This window comes from Mercurialis annua, linkage group LG7, assembly GCF_937616625.2.
Source record: "Mercurialis annua linkage group LG7, ddMerAnnu1.2, whole genome shotgun sequence".
NCBI classification, from domain to species: domain Eukaryota; kingdom Viridiplantae; phylum Streptophyta; class Magnoliopsida; order Malpighiales; family Euphorbiaceae; genus Mercurialis; species Mercurialis annua.
In genome coordinates this window covers 44,778,249-44,794,110 of record NC_065576.1, presented here as the reverse complement: position 1 = coordinate 44,794,110, position 15,862 = coordinate 44,778,249, and the positions used below count along the sequence as shown (strand labels likewise).

The 15,862-nt window shown below is 32.9% G+C and overlaps 4 protein-coding genes across 6 annotated transcripts; 3 read left to right on the top strand and 1 right to left on the bottom strand.

The window, feature by feature from the left end:
* The first annotated feature begins 2,394 nt into the window (after positions 1-2,394).
* Positions 2,395-4,791, top strand: LOC126657482 (SNF1-related protein kinase regulatory subunit beta-2-like). 3 transcript variants are annotated; one of them, XM_050352176.1, is made up of 5 exons: positions 2,395-2,611; positions 2,813-2,928; positions 3,566-3,726; positions 3,811-3,973; positions 4,246-4,791. In XM_050352176.1, exons 1-5 carry the CDS (start codon positions 2,593-2,595, stop codon positions 4,561-4,563), a joined length of 777 nt encoding a protein of 258 aa, XP_050208133.1. In that variant the 5' UTR covers positions 2,395-2,592; the 3' UTR covers positions 4,564-4,791. The 3 variants fall into 3 exon arrangements, with proteins under 3 accessions (XP_050208133.1, XP_050208135.1, XP_050208134.1); XM_050352178.1 differs by having other exon boundaries at positions 2,396-2,615; XM_050352177.1 differs by having other exon boundaries at positions 2,396-2,652.
* A 33-nt stretch (positions 4,792-4,824) lies between these two features.
* LOC126657483 (uncharacterized) lies at positions 4,825-5,895 on the bottom strand. Its single transcript, XM_050352179.1, has 3 exons — positions 5,672-5,895; positions 5,508-5,580; positions 4,825-5,112 (listed from the first exon to the last, which is right to left on the bottom strand). The coding sequence occupies exons 1-3, from the start codon at positions 5,805-5,807 to the stop codon at positions 4,968-4,970; spliced, it is 354 nt and encodes a 117-aa protein (XP_050208136.1). The 5' UTR covers positions 5,808-5,895; the 3' UTR covers positions 4,825-4,967.
* Positions 5,896-7,538: 1,643 nt separating this feature from the next.
* LOC126655680 (putative pentatricopeptide repeat-containing protein At5g09950) lies at positions 7,539-11,972 on the top strand. Its single transcript, XM_050349930.2, has 5 exons — positions 7,539-7,621; positions 7,914-11,294; positions 11,398-11,530; positions 11,618-11,684; positions 11,779-11,972. The coding sequence occupies exon 2, from the start codon at positions 7,958-7,960 to the stop codon at positions 11,123-11,125; it is 3,168 nt and encodes a 1,055-aa protein (XP_050205887.1). The 5' UTR covers positions 7,539-7,621; positions 7,914-7,957; the 3' UTR covers positions 11,126-11,294; positions 11,398-11,530; positions 11,618-11,684; positions 11,779-11,972.
* Positions 11,973-13,416: 1,444 nt separating this feature from the next.
* On the top strand, positions 13,417-15,474 carry LOC126655682 (alpha-1,6-mannosyl-glycoprotein 2-beta-N-acetylglucosaminyltransferase). The gene is made up of 2 exons (XM_050349932.2): positions 13,417-13,670; positions 13,804-15,474. The coding sequence occupies exon 2, from the start codon at positions 13,950-13,952 to the stop codon at positions 15,252-15,254; it is 1,305 nt and encodes a 434-aa protein (XP_050205889.1). The 5' UTR covers positions 13,417-13,670; positions 13,804-13,949; the 3' UTR covers positions 15,255-15,474.
* Positions 15,475-15,862: the final 388 nt, after the last annotated feature.

Sequence of the window (15,862 nt, the reverse complement as noted above, 5' to 3'; positions counted from 1 at the left end):
CATCTCCGATATACATGATATAAGCTAATTAAACCATAACTTATAACAATTTTTATGTTTTCAATGCATTTTTGAGCTCCCTCCAATTTAAAATATTCGTCGTTTTTAGCCATTTTACAATAATTGAAAACATAATGAACATAGTATCTGTTTTTTTGTTAATCTTTAAGATATCACTAATTACATGAATTTCCAACAATAAAATTAAAACTATACTTATTTTTCTTTTCAAAAGTCACTATACATATATTGTTTCACTCTGAAATCTCTCTTCAAAATAGTGCCCAATTTATAATCAAATCAAGCTATTTTGCCTTCTTTTCTTGGGTAAACATCAAACTTTATGGGCATTTCTACTATCAAAATAAATTTTGAACACCAAAATATCAAAAATCAAATCGCAAATTTCAGTTTCTTATATTTCTCTTCTATTCAGCCATGACCGATTCTTACTGTCGCTCGCTACGCATCGTTGCCACTGTACGATACTTATAAATATCAAAGTATATATCTTCAATTTTAATCTCAATCTCTATATCACTCAATTATATCTCTTTTCTTTAAAATGTTAAAATAATCAAATATTTTCTCGTATTTAAGAATCAAATTCAAGACGGAACAAAAAAAAATAGATCAGAGATATAAATTGTTATTTTTATTTTTAAAATTATCATTATTTTTTAATTCCGTCTAAATTTTGTCTCAATTATAATGGTTAAAAGTAGGGTTAATTGCAAATTCATTCACGAACTTTATCCTAATTTGCAATTACAACATAAATTTTGAAACTTGACAATGTTAGTAACCAACTTTACACTTTTGGCAAATCGATACACCAAACACAAAAAACACTAACGTGGACATTGTAATATACCGCCATGTGTCGTTGCATGATTGGTCGGTGTACCAATTTGCCAAAAAATAAAAGTTGGTTACTGATATTGCCAAGTTTCAAAGTTTATATTGTAATTGCAAATTAGGGTAAAGTTCGTGTATGCATTTGCAATTAACCCTTAAAAGTATGACTAAATTATTTACCTTTATCTTTTAATTTAGGCCTAATCACTTAAAAACCCCTCACCTTTAAACTTTTTTTCAATTCCACCCCAATGTTGAAAATTTGTCAATTTTACCCACTTTTGAATTTTCCGTCTTCAATTGTACCCCAATATTTTAATTTTTGTTAATTTTTTTACTTAAATGATGAAATCATTCAATTAATTAAGTCTAAACATGAAATTAAATTCTTTTTTATTCAAAAAAGTACAAATAAGTCCTTTATTTTTAAAAATAACTAAAAACCATAATCAAATTAACACCAATTTAAATTCTTAATTTAACTAAATTTAGATAAATTTTAAAAATATACAATTAATATATGCGAGACATGGAGAATGTTTTAAACAAATTTCCAAACGCAAAAGACGTTAATTTAATTTTTCAGGGTACAATTGAAACACAAAAATGCAAAATAGGGTAAAGTTGACAAATTTTCAACGTCAGGGTATGATTGAAAAGGGGCTAAAAGGTCGAGATTTTTTAAGACATTAGGCCTTTAATTTATTATCCTTCTTATTATCCATAGGTAATTTAATTAATTATCATTTTAATCCCCCACTTCTTTTACTTTTATTTTTTTTCTTTTTAACTTTTCTTTTATCCAAATTAATCACTTTAACTCCGATATTTACGTATTATTTATAACCAAATAAATAATACGACTCCATAATATATTATTTTTCACCGATAATCTTTCATCAATCGATCTCGATTATTATATTAATTATTCACAATAATTAATAATACGGGAATTTAAACTTCACTTTGTACTTTTTTCTTAGAACATTTCTTAGTTCCGATTTCACTTCTTTCATTGAATTCTAATATCCAAATTTTTTATTAGAATTTTAAAACCGACCTACTCGGAAACCCTATCCCGTGCGGTTAGTACTCGTGGCCCACTTTACCAACTTTTACTTACAGGGTATTAAAGTCTACCACATATTTTGTAGATTAAATCTATCACATTGTAACACGTCATTAAAATAATATTAATATTGTAATAAATGTGTACATATTGAAATCTTGATATTATAATATTGTCATCATTTTAATGACGTGTTCCGATATGTTAGGACTAGCCGATTAGTATACGGATGACGTAATAAACTGAGTCTATCAAATAATTTTCCTCCAAAGAGATCAAACCGACACCAAACTGTAAAAGTTGCTCGCATCTCTCAGTCGAGAGAAAACGTGGCAAGTTTTGATTAGGTAATGGTATGACTATGTAAATAAAAAGGAGAAGACGACAAAAATGATGCTAAAAACAGTGAGATTTAATATTATAAATAAGCAAAGCAAATATTCACTTTTAAAGGAAAACTATCATTTGTCCAGCATAGTTGGATCTTCCAAACTAATTGGAGAATCAAATTTTTCACTTTAACAGGACAAACTAAGCTTTCTCACCAAACCAATCAATCAAAACCACTTTTTATAACCCAAATTAAAGCTAAATCTGCCCATCAATATAAAGTTTGGTTCTTTCATTTGAGCTAATAATAAAATTATTTGGTCTGTCTTCAAATTATGCAATTTATTTGCAGTGGTGGGTGAGTTAGTATAAGTTCACCAAACCCCACAAAAAAAGTTAAATTCTTTTCACAACTCAGTCACTCACATGCCTTTTTCTTTTGTAAAATAAAGATGTGATTTTTTGATGAAAAAGACTCTGTCTTTTTTCTTTTTTTGCATATTTGAAGGTAATTATTTATCTGGGCTCTAATTATTTTCTTGAAAAATTGATCAGGTATGGGCAATGGTAGTGGCAAAAATGGTGGAGAAGGCAGTTCAGAAGAAGAGGGTAGTGGTGAAAATTCAGAAAAAATGGCCATTTTTTATTCCCCTCTTAAGTTCTCTCCACAGGTTTTATTTCTTTAGTATTTTTTATTTTGTGCACTTGTATATATTAAATCCTTAATCTTTGTGAATTCTATATTCCTTAGTCTTAATCTTTAAGGTATGTAAAATTTATTAAGGCTTAAACCAGCTAAACTTTATAGTTCATGTTAAGAATTATAGTATTATCCAAATAAAACTTAATTTTTTAGGACTTTTACTTCTCTTAAAAGTGTTTGAATGTATTTGAAATTCTAATTCCATTCAATTCAGTGTTTTTAGGTGTTTTAGTTTCATTGGATTGAAGAATTTAATAGCAATTAGAACTCTAGCTTTTTGTGGAATATTTTGAATGATGAATCATCCAAAACCTTTTCGAATTATTTTTCCATTTATATTCCAAATTTTTAAAATCAATTTGGAAAATTTGGAATTGAAAAAATAAATACAGGTTGAACTGTAAATTGAGAAGTTGAAGTTTGGAACATAAACGAAATTGTAAAGGTGGAGTATTTTTTGATGATTAGGTCTATGTTGAATTGGTTCTGCGTCAATTTGAATGCATTACTCATAAGTTGCTTTTGATATGCATAATTTGGCAATGCATAAAAATATTTCCTTCTAATTCTAAATATTTGATTTTTGCCAAATTTTCTATAACCAGGTTCCAACAATTCCTTTATTAAGATCATCTGATATAATGGCCGCGTCGGCGCATAATACAACAGATTCTTCAGATGAGAAACTGAATGCTGTGATGATAACTTGGAGTTATGGTGGCAACCGAGTGGCTGTCACTGGATCATGGGATAACTGGTGCTCAAGGTGCTGAAATTTCTTACATATTTGGTGTTTTCGGTTATGCTTATGAAACTCCGAAACGTTATGTGTTTTTTGTTTTTGACTCAGAGAACGTTTGCATAAATCCGGTAATGATTTTGTTGTTGTGAAAACGCTTCCCTCGAGTGTTTTTCGGTATCGGTTTATTGTTGATGAACACTTGAGGTATGCTCCAGAGTTGCCTTGGGAGTGTGATGAATCAGGAATTGCATATAATATTTTGGATGTACAGGTGATGTTTCATCTATTTATCTTTTTATTTTCGATAGCTCTAATCTATACTATACGGAAATAGAAACTCTGAAACAGAGAATGATTAAATCATACATTGTATAAGAATAGGATATAAGTTTAAAATCCCGGAGTTTCAGAATTCGAAAAACAGAAACAGAAGTCCAAAACATAGGACTTGATAAGTTTCCGTGCAACGTGATTGCTACTTTCACATTCTTTGTAGCTACGCGTTGCAGATTAGTATTGATCATTGCTGTTTTTATGTTACAGGACGAAGTTTCGGAAGCAGTAGAAATCCTTGCGGAATTTGAAACTCCTTCATCTCCAATAACAAGCTATAATAATGGTTCAGTAGATGAAATTGATTTCAGGAAGGAGCCTCCTGACATGCCTCAAAAACTTCAACTAACATTATTGAACGATAAATTTGCTACAGAAAGTGATCGAACATTGCCAAGACCTCAGAATGCAGTCTTAAACCATATGTATATTCAGAACAATCAAGGTCAGCCTGTTGTTGCTCTTGGTTCGACCTTTCGTTTTCATCACAAGTATGTGACTGTTGTACTGTATAAGCCCTCTAGATGATGAATATACCGCCATTTTAAACTCGAAATTCAACACAGATGCTGTAAAATACTAACCTTATTGGGTTCTGTCTAGCGCAATAGGTTTTGCGAGATTAGATGTGTAGCTACAGAATAGATCTTTTTCAATGTTGCACGAAAAGTTGTACGAATCATATGTTTCAGCTTTTCATTTACACAAACGTCAAAATATTATATTTATAACATATTCATATAAAACTATTTCTCATTTCAGCGTTTTCAATTACGTGTAAGATATAAGTTGGTTTTGAAGAATATGCATAAGATAGGTAATCAAAGTTAGTGTACAAATACATATATATACTCATGTCTTTGACAGAAATGACTGCATTATATAAACTGAACCAAAACCAACAATAATGTCATTGATCTTGCTATAATTTCTCATCGGATTGGTACCTTAATCCAACCATTAACAAAAGCAATGGCTAGGATCACAAATGGAGTTGACATGCCAAAAATTATGATATATGGCAGAGGTGTCATCATCGGATTCTCCCCTTCTCTTTCTCCTGCTGTTTGCCAATACCTGCATTTTTGCATCACTATTAGTAACTTTCTAGAATTCGATGACTGGACTTTAATTTGTTATTTTAATTTCAACGAGAAGTTTCCCGATCAAAGTTCATACGTGGTAGACAATGTTCGTTTTTGTTTGGCCTAAACACTTAGACATATATGCGTATTTCAGTCTGAAAACTCGATTATGCATATAATAAAACATGACATATATGCATATTTTGAACCAAAAACTCGCCGCTAAAGTTAAGTTTCAGGAGAAAACAAGCAAAACACTATCATGTGGTAAAACTAAGCGAACTCTAGTTGTCACGTATGCATTTCAGCTGTAAAACCGCCCATTTTATTATTGCAGAAAACACTCAATATGCATCAAAATTGAGAGATGAAAACAGGAAATTTAACTGTTCAGGTTCTTGTTCTCTTGTAATAAACTTTTTCTTCTCTTTCGGCTTTAATTCTCCTCCTTCTTCTCCACCTACAAACACATAAAACAACATTTTCTAAATTACATAATCTTACTATTTTCTGAACTATAGTGTGACATAAAAGAAGCAAAAAACACTTACTTGAGGCATTGATTTTGAATTGATGAACTCTTTTCTTTGGGGAAACTAAGGTTAGAGGGGAATATGATGGTAATAAATAGGGCAAAACATGTGTCTGAGTGATAAGAGAAGAGGAGAAAGCCAGTTTGGCTGCCATTTTTTTTAAGAAAAATGTAAGTTTTATTTGCTCATTTTTTCAGTTTTGAATATATTTTAATTGGTGTGTCCATTGATTTTTAGAAGGTAAGGGGAGCCAATGAAAAATTGTAGTTGAAGACACTAACCTTATCCATAAGAAAATATGACTTACATTACCAGGTAGCCCATCTCACTGGGATAATTGCACATTTGGTGTATGAATTTATTTGAAAATAAGTATTTAGTATTTGAACTAATGTCAATTTGGTGTATGAATTTATTCGAAAAATACTTATTTAGTATTTGAATGCATACTTATATCTATTTGGTGTTGAACCGACTAAAAAAATCCAATGAACAAAGGATAGATGCGGCCTTAAGTTTGTGTATCGGGATCAACTACAATTTAATTTTTTTAGGTAAATTAGATCTCAAACTTGTGTTTTCAGGATCATTTTTTATCATTTTCAATTTTACTAGTCAATTAGGTCCCAAAATTTTCTTAATTTAGGTTAAATAACTTCAAAATTGTATATCTAAACGTGGATTTATTTAATCTGAGACACAAATTTAAAGACCTGAATAAAGTGAGCTATTTGATCCCGAAAATACAAATTTAGAATCCAATTGACCCAAAAAAAAAAATTATACTTGTCTAATTCCGAAACATAAATTTGAATTTACGTTGACCCTTTGTTCAAAATCCAATTACCCAAACTTCTATTTACATTTTGGCATAATCACTAAAAAATACTCCAACTTCAAATATTTTATTGTTTATGACCACATCTTTTTAAATTTTAATTTTAGCTTATTTTTTAATTTTCACTTTCAACTATAGCCATTTGTTCAAATTAAAATGGAAAAAAGTTCAAATACACATCTCACATTATTTTATTTTTAAAATTTATTTTGACAAAAATGCAAATTATAACAATGTGAAGTAATATAAATATAATATTTAAATTTTTCTCTCATTTCAATTTGGACAAATAATTATAATTGAAAGTGAAAATTGAAAAATATGCTACAATTAAAGATTTTAAAAGATATCGCCAGAAATGGAAAAAAATTGAAAATTTAGGGTATTTTTAGATAGTTAAGTCTTATATTTTTTATATTTTATTCTTTGATTACTATTTACAAGCCGACGCTTAAAGATGTGGATGACAAAACAAAACACGAGAAGAAAAGAAGAAAAAAAAAGGAGAAAATTGCACTCTGTATAAAGTGTTTTTTAATATTTTATAAAAATATATTCTAATTTTTTTGTTGGAAAAAAAATAATTATTTTTTCTTGTAAAAATATAATTTACCTATAATCTATAGGCAAAAATACTGAAAACCCCCCACCTTTGAATTTGTTTTCAATTCCACCACCACCTAGGAGAATTTTCAATTGCACCCCATTTAGGGTTTTCAGTTTTCGTCTGCACCCCAAAATAAAAAAAATTGATAATTTAAGGATAAAATTATTAAAACCAACTAAATAGAAGGATTATATCATTATTTTTTTCATTTAAAAAAATACAAATGAATGATTAATTTAACTTTTTTTCTAAATAAAAAGAGGTCATTTTAGTCAATTAGGGTATAGGTGAAAACTGAAAACCCTAAATAGGGTGTAATTGAAAATTCTCCTATGTGGTGGTGCAATTGAAAATAAAGTTAAAGGTGGGGTTTTTTTAAATATTTTTGCCTAATCTATAATCGGCTAAAAGAGTGTATTTTTACAACTGAAAAAATTAGAGCCAATTTTTACAAATATTTATAAAAAAAAACCGCCAAAAAAACTCTACTGAGTGTGTTAATGGAGGTTTGTTAGGACAACGGGTTTTTGATATTTGGGTGTTTAATAGGCATCCAAATTTCCATTGTTGTGCCTCTTTTGGAATTAATTCCAAAAGAGTGCCTGAACCCACATGTTCCGCATTTTAGAAATGCGGAACACCACTAATTTTGACCCAAATTAGTGGTGTTCCATGTTCCGCATTTCTAGAATGCGGAACATGTGGGTCCAGGCACTCTTTCGGAATTATTTCCGAAAGAGGCTCCGAAAGAGGCACTTATCCGGAAATTTGGGTGACTTTGAGGCACCCAAATATCAAAAACCCTAGGACAACAGCATAAATATTAAGGTTCTGGTCCCTTTAAAAACCACACCACAGTATGTTTCGCGGCTCTTTTAAATCTAATACTAGAACCCATGTTTTTAAATTGAACTCGGCTCATTCTTTAATTACAGACACATCACCAATCACCAAACAATCTCCCACTTTTATTCCATTACAGACTCTAATTTATCAGCATCAACAACCCTCTCAAACATTTAGAAATCTCCCCCCACCCAGTTGGACTTCATTTGATTTATACGAACATTTAGTCAATACATACAGACATGCTTCTTGCTCAACTGAGTCAAAGCAATTTCATTTAAGGATTCTAAAACATGGGTTTGATTCTGACTTGTTTTTAAGCAATACCCTTGTGAATGCTTACTTGAGAAGTGACGAGTTGGACTCAGCGCGTAAGCTGTTCGATGAAATGCCTGAGAGAAATTGCGTAACGTGGGCTTGTTTAATTTCTGGGTATAGTAGCAATGGGATGCCTATGGAGGCTTGTGGTGTTTTTAAAGATATGATCTTTGAAGGTTGTTTGCCTAATTGTTTTGCTTTTGGTGCTGCTTTGAAAGCTTGTCAAGATGTTAATCTTGGTATGCAAATTCATGGGTTGATTTTAAAGTCTCCTTATGTAAATGATGTGGTCCTTTCGAATGTGTTAATATCAATGTATGGGAGCAGTTTTGGTTCCGTAGAGTATAGTCGTCGTGTTTTTGATGAAATACGGATTAGGAATTCAATTTCTTGTAATTCTATTATATCAGTTTATTCACAGAGAGGATATGTAGGACTTGCATTTGAACTATTTTCGAGTATCCAAAGAGAAAATTTTGGGGTTGGTGATTTTAAACCTAACGAGTATACATTCGGGAGCTTAATAACTGCAGCTGGAAATGCTGTTGATTCTGGTTCGCAGTTGTTGGAGCAGATGCTTACAAGGGTTGAGAAATCTGGGTTGCTTTCGGATATGTATGTGGGAAGTGCTTTAGTTAGTGGATTTTCAAGGTTTGGGTTTTTTGATTATGCTACTAAGATTTTTGAGCAAATGGGTGTGAGAAATGCTGTTTCGTTAAATGGGTTAATGGTTGGATTAGTGAGGCAGAAATGTGGAGAAGCAGCCACTGAAGTATTAATGAAAATGCAGAACTTGGTTGATATCAATCTTGATTCATATGTGATTTTATTAAGTGCGTTTGCTGAATTCACTCTGCTCGAGGAAGGGAGAAAAAAAGGCAGAGAGGTTCATGGTTATGCAATTCGAACTGGATTAAAAGATGTCAAGGTTGGTATTGGAAATGGACTAATTAACATGTATGCTAAATGTGGTGCTATTGATGATGCTAGATCAGTATTTAGGCTCATGACTGATAGGGATGCGGTTTCATGGAACTCCATGATCTCTGGCTTTGACCACAATGAGTGTTTTGAAGATGCAGCAAAATATTACCACTCAATGAGAAAAGCAGCAGTAATGCCTTCCAATTTTACATTAATAAGTACTTTAAGCTCCTGTGCAAGCTTAGGGTGGATAATTCTAGGCCAGCAATTACACAACGAAGGGCTTAAGCTGGGAATTGATTCAGATGTTTCAGTTTCAAATGCGCTTCTTGCATTATATGCTGAAACTAGATATCTTGCTGAATGTCGAAAAGTTTTCACCTTAATGCCCCAGTTTGATTTAGTAACATGGAATACTATGATTGGAGCTTTGGCTGATTCAGAGACATCAGTTTCTGAAGCTTTAGAATTTTTTTTGGGGATGATGCGAGCTGGATGGAATCTTAACAGAGTTACCTTCATAAACATCCTTGCAGCTGTGTCATCTATTTCACAGATTGGATTGAGCCAGCAGATACATGCACTAATGCTGAAATACCACATTAGAGATGATAGTGCTATTGAGAATGCACTTATAGCATGCTATGGCAGGTGCGGAGATATGGATTGCTCTCAGAAAATATTCTCCAAAATGAATGATAGAAGAGATGAAGTTAGCTGGAATTCGATGATATCAGGATATTTACATAATGATTTCTTGCCCGAGGCCATGGATTTGGTGTGGTTTATGATGCAGAGGGGTCAAAGATTGGACTGTTTCACATTTGCCACTGTTCTTAGTGCATGTGCCTCGGTTGCAACATTAGAGCGTGGCATAGAAGTACACGCCTGTGCGATAAGAGCCCATTTAGTATCCGACGTTGTTGTGGGGAGTGCACTTGTTGATATGTACTCAAAATGTGGACGAATAGATTATGCGTCAAGGTTTTTTGACTCAATGCCCGTGAGAAATGTGTACTCTTGGAACTCGATGATATCAGGCTATGCACGCCACGGGAATGGAGATGTGGCATTGAAGCTTTTTACACAAATGAAGCTTGATAATCAGTCACCAGATCATGTCACATTTGTTGGGGTTCTTTCAGCTTGTAGTCATGTTGGTTTGGTCGATGAAGGATTTGAGCATTTCAAGTCCATGGCGGAAATATATGGATTGACTCCTCGGATAGAGCATTATTCATGTATGGTTGATCTCCTCGGAAGGGCAGGCAAACTTAATAAAATGGAGAATTTCATTAATACAATGCCAATGAAACCTAATGTTCTCATTTGGCGGACCGTTTTAGGTGCCTGCAGCCGTGCAAATGGTCGTAAGACTGAGTTGGGTAGGAGGGCAGCTGAAATGCTTATGGATATGGAACCGCAAAACGCGGTGAATTATGTTCTCCTGTCTAACATGTATGCTTCAGGGGGAAAATGGGCGGAAATGGCAAGCACTAGGCGGTCAATGAGAGAGGCAGCTGTAAAGAAGGAAGCTGGATGTAGTTGGGTAAGCATGAAAGATGGGGTCCATGTATTTGCGGCCGGGGACAATTCACACCCAGAAAGAGATCTAATTTATGGAAAACTTATGGAACTAAACAGAAGAATTCGGGACGCAGGGTATGTGCCTCAGACAAAATTCGCATTGTATGATCTTGAGCAAGAGAGTAAAGAAGAACTCCTTAGCTATCACAGTGAGAAACTCGCGGTCGCTTTTGTTCTCACTCGCAATTCCGGGATGCCAATTAGGATTATGAAAAACCTTCGGATTTGTGGCGACTGTCACTCTGCATTTAAGTACATATCAAAAGTTGTTGGTCGTCGAATAGTTTTACGAGATTCAAATAGGTTCCATCATTTTGAGGATGGTAACTGTTCTTGTGGGGATTATTGGTGACCACCAGCTGATCAGCTTGGTTTGGAAATCAAATACCAGCTGAACTGTGCCTTGATTTGACTTTGCAAGAATATTTCTCTACCGTCAGTTTTCTGGAGACGACGAGGAACGCAATCTCAGCAAAGAACACAAAGGATATGAAGTTCTTGAAGGTCTAAAATCGTGAAAGGTATAATGCTACTTTTGTTATTTCATCACATTTATGTTACTGCTATATCATCTCTTATAACAAGGTTTCCTTAAAATGCTAATGATCGTAAAAAACTTTCCAGGGCATAATCAATTTTTTCATCAAGGAAAACATGATTAACTGAGTCAATGCGTGGACTGAGAATGGAACAGAACGTATGCCGGCAATTTGTGTAGCACGTACACGGATACAGAAAAACTGAACACCTAACACAGGTAAAACAGTGTTATTTTAAGATATTCTATATTGAAATTAAAGTCTCTTGTCCGAAACACTAAGTCTCGGATATATTTTTGAAACAGAAAACGTTGATCGAATGAAGTGTTTGTACTGATTAGCGGACAATCATGGCCAAAAGATTTCGTTCAGGTATCTCCAGTTGTATTCGTATTGCAGTTCAACACACAGCTGAGATCTTTTGGAAATCATGAGCTGATAGATATATATTTCTGTTGTTTGAAAGCAGGTTTTCAGGTATCCATCGTTGGACTCGGACAGGCGTTATCCGTTTCGAAAGTTTCTAAGTAGAGAAGGTTGTCAAGGATGTATTATCAACTATTGTTGGTTAAAATAGAACATTTTCAATCGGATTGGAGTAGAGAGTGTTTAAGATTTACCAAATACCAACATAAATAAAGAAATCTCAATATTTAATGATCTTTTGACTAAAAATAGTTTAATTTGTGATAATGAGAGTTGAAACTTACTTTCAGTTACTACTTGCCATTTTATTAAAAATCTTGTAAAAGCAGCTATTCATCCAATACCCCTGTGTGTCAATAAATGAAGAGAATAACTTATATAGATCCACCAATAAATGACTTTTAACTCTTATTGTGTACATACAATCTTCTTCTGCTAAGGTTGTTTTTTTTTTGTGAAAAGCTAAAATTTTCGATAATAATAAAAATAAACATTCAACACATTTAGTAAACTATTTTAAAGAAAATGAGAAGAGTTGTAGAAATACAGTCATCGAATAGGGCTACAATAACCACCATGGTTCATCCAAATACGTTACTAATAAAATAAAATTTATAGATCTAAAAGATTACAATATAAATATATAGATCTATAATACTCCCTCCGTCCCGTAAAGATAGAAAAAGCACCCATTTTACAAGAATTAAAAAAGTAGTTATTTATAGATAACTTGTGATAATTTATCTAAATTACCCTTTGTAATCAATTAGTTATGTACATTTTCCAAAGCCACTTTACTAAATATAACACTTACAGCTCCTTTTTTTTATTTTTTCAAAATATGCATTTAATGTTTTATGATAAGCATGTAGGGGTATTTTGATAATTTTTGACTTAACTAACTCCACTTTTTCTATTTTTATGGGACAAAAAAAGGTGGTACTTTTTCTATCTTTACGGGACGGAAGGAGTAATATAAACCCAATAAAAAATTGCAAACTTTTAAATTTATGAAATAAGTTTTCGACGCGCCAAAAATCCCAGAGATGCCGGAGTAGGAAGCGAAGATGCCGAAAAAGTAGCCGGAGAGTAGATCTAACCCAACCACACAAAATTGGAATATAAATTTTAGAATTAGACTAAAAAACTGAAAATCTTGTAATAAAGTAATGATTTTTGACCTTTTTAGGCTAAAAATCACCTCCTCACTCCCATAAATCCAAAATTTTAACTTTTATTTTAGTTTTATTTTCTTTTTTTTTGTTAAATGATTTTATTACACCGAAATAGAAAAACACTAACGTGAACATTATAGTAAACAGTCACGTATCGTTGCATAATTGGTCGGTCTATCAATTTACAAAAAGAAAAAATTGATGTACCAATTTACCAAATTTTAAAATTTGTGTTTTAGTTGCAAATCAGGTGAAGTTCGTATATTAATTTATAATTAACCTAAATAAATTTAAGATATCGACTATAAACATTAAGATATTGTTTAATTATAAAATTATTTTTAAAAATTTATAAAACTAATTTCAAATTCTGTACTATAGAAATGTTTTTACTCTTACATTAATTTCCACCTCGGATAAAAAAAATTATGATTTCTGAAAATTTATGTCAAGTTATTTCCACTTAACCTTAAAGTTGCCTTAAAGTTTCCGTTATCTAATTTAATTAGAAAGTAGAAACTCCAACTTCCTTGCAAGTACTAATCTTCCTTTGTTATGCTCGAACAAAGAAAAATCCAAATACCCAAAACCCCCAAAAAAAAAACTCAAAAGACTTTTTTAGTCTTTGATTTTGACTCTTTGCGTTAGCTAAATTCTCTTGCAAATTCTGAAACTTTTTTTGTTTTTGCAAATGGGTTTTGTATTTTCAAGTGTTACTTGATCTGCTTGGAGCTAAGAGTTCTCTCGAAAATTAAAGGTATTGTCTTTTTATTTCTCTATTTAAATTTGTGGGTTTAATCAGTTTCACTTGATAACTTCAAGAGTTTAAATTAGTGCAGTCATGATATATCAATTTGTTGTCTGAATTTGTGTTCTTTTTATTGATGCAGGATCAGAAATTTGAAGGGTTTTGGAAAATTTTGCAGCTTTTTAAGGTTTTTAGTGTATTCCCTTTTGCTTATTCAATCTATTTTTAGAGATTATTTTGGATGTTTTGATTGTGGTAAATAGTGTTGATGTTTTGTTTATTGTAATAATGGCTACTAATGGCAAGAGAAACCGCCTCAAATCCGGGGGTTTGCGTCGATATGTTTATCTAGCTCTAGTTACATTATTGGGGGTTTTGCTATTGATTGTTCTGCTGGGGACAACTTCAGTTTCAAATTTCGTCTCACAGTCTTTAGGTGATATATATGGGGATTTGAGGCCGAGTTGTAATTATTCCGGATATGGAGCATTACTCGATCTCCCCAAACAGAGTGAATTGTCAATTCGATTGGAAATGATTAACCAATTGCCACCAAGGAATAGAGAATTGTATCCAAAACTGGCCAAGGATCATATAACCATTGTTTTATATGTTCATAATAGGCCTAAATATCTTCAAGTGGTTGTTGATAGCTTGTCAAAGGTAGTAGGCATAAGTGAGACATTACTTATTGTTAGCCATGACGGGTATTTTGAAGAAATGAACGAGATTGTTGAAAGTATCAAATTTTGCAAGGTGAAACAGATTTTTGCCCCTTATTCGCCCCATGTTTTTCCAGATAGTTTCCCGGGGGTTTCTTCTAATGATTGCAAAGATAAGGATGATGCAGCAGCAAAACACTGTGTAGGGAATACTGATCAATATGGAAATCATCGGTCACCAAAGATAGTGTCGCTGAAGCATCATTGGTGGTGGATGATGAACACAGTATGGGATGGATTGGAAGAGACAAGGGGACAATCTGGTCATATTCTTTTCATTGAGGAGGATCACTTCATTTTTCCTAATGCGTATCGTAACTTGCAGATCCTTGCATCATTGCAGCCTCTGAAATGTCCACATTGCTATGCTTCAAATTTAGCACCTTGTGATGTGAATTCAAGAGGAGAAAATGAGGATAGTTTAATTGCTGAGCGAATGGGAAATGTGGGATATTCTTTCAATCGAACAGTTTGGAAAAGAATACATATGAAGTCAAGAGAATTTTGTTTCTTCGACGAATATAATTGGGATATAACAATGTGGGCAACAGTTTATCCTTCATTTGGTAATCCTGTTTACACTATACGTGGGCCAAGGACAAGCGCTGTTCATTTCGGCAAGTGCGGTTTGCATCAAGGTCAAGGAGAGAAAAGTGGTTGTATCGACAATGGAGCGGTTAATATTGCAGTTGAAGATATTGACAAGGTGGCAAACATCAATTCTGACTGGAAAGTGCATGTTTACGAGCATCAGGCAGGGTATAAAGCTGGGTTCAATGGATGGGGAGGCTGGGGGGATGATAGAGATCGCCAACTGTGCTTGAAATTTTCCCAGATGTATCACTCCGCCAGCACTCTATCTACCGTGTGAAGATCAGAATGTCAATTCCAGCTGTCTCATTGTTACTGGTGAGTTGTTGTGCAAGTCGAAGATAGGATGAGTTATACATGTGTTGTATTTTATACTATCTTATAGAATTCTATTACTGTGATACACTGCTAGACTGACTCGGTGACTCCAGATACTAGTTGTCACGTTCTTGTTAGGCTTCTAAAAATTCTATATAGATTAGTGAAAAGTAGTCTCTGCATGCCTAGCACAAAAATTTTATAATTTACGTTCATGATCATTTTCCTTTTTGTGATGCTGTGATCTGAACCAAAACCTCACTCTATGTATACAAATCTCTTATTGCATTTTTCATGCAACTGGAGTTTAGAACTTTTGGAATTAGAAAACTGCTTATATGCACATACGGAGGAGAAATCCTTTGGCGTCACTCGATACCAAGCTGAATTTGGGCCTGATATTACAGCTCGATGCTTGCTTGTAACATGATGTTTATGATACTCATATTGGGAAATTAGAAGTATTATTGTCCACCCCTTCATTTTTTGGAAATGATGCAGATTACTGTTCCCGATCCTTCTTTTTGTTGCTTGGAAATATGTTCAGATGTGAACTCTTGTTATTTGATT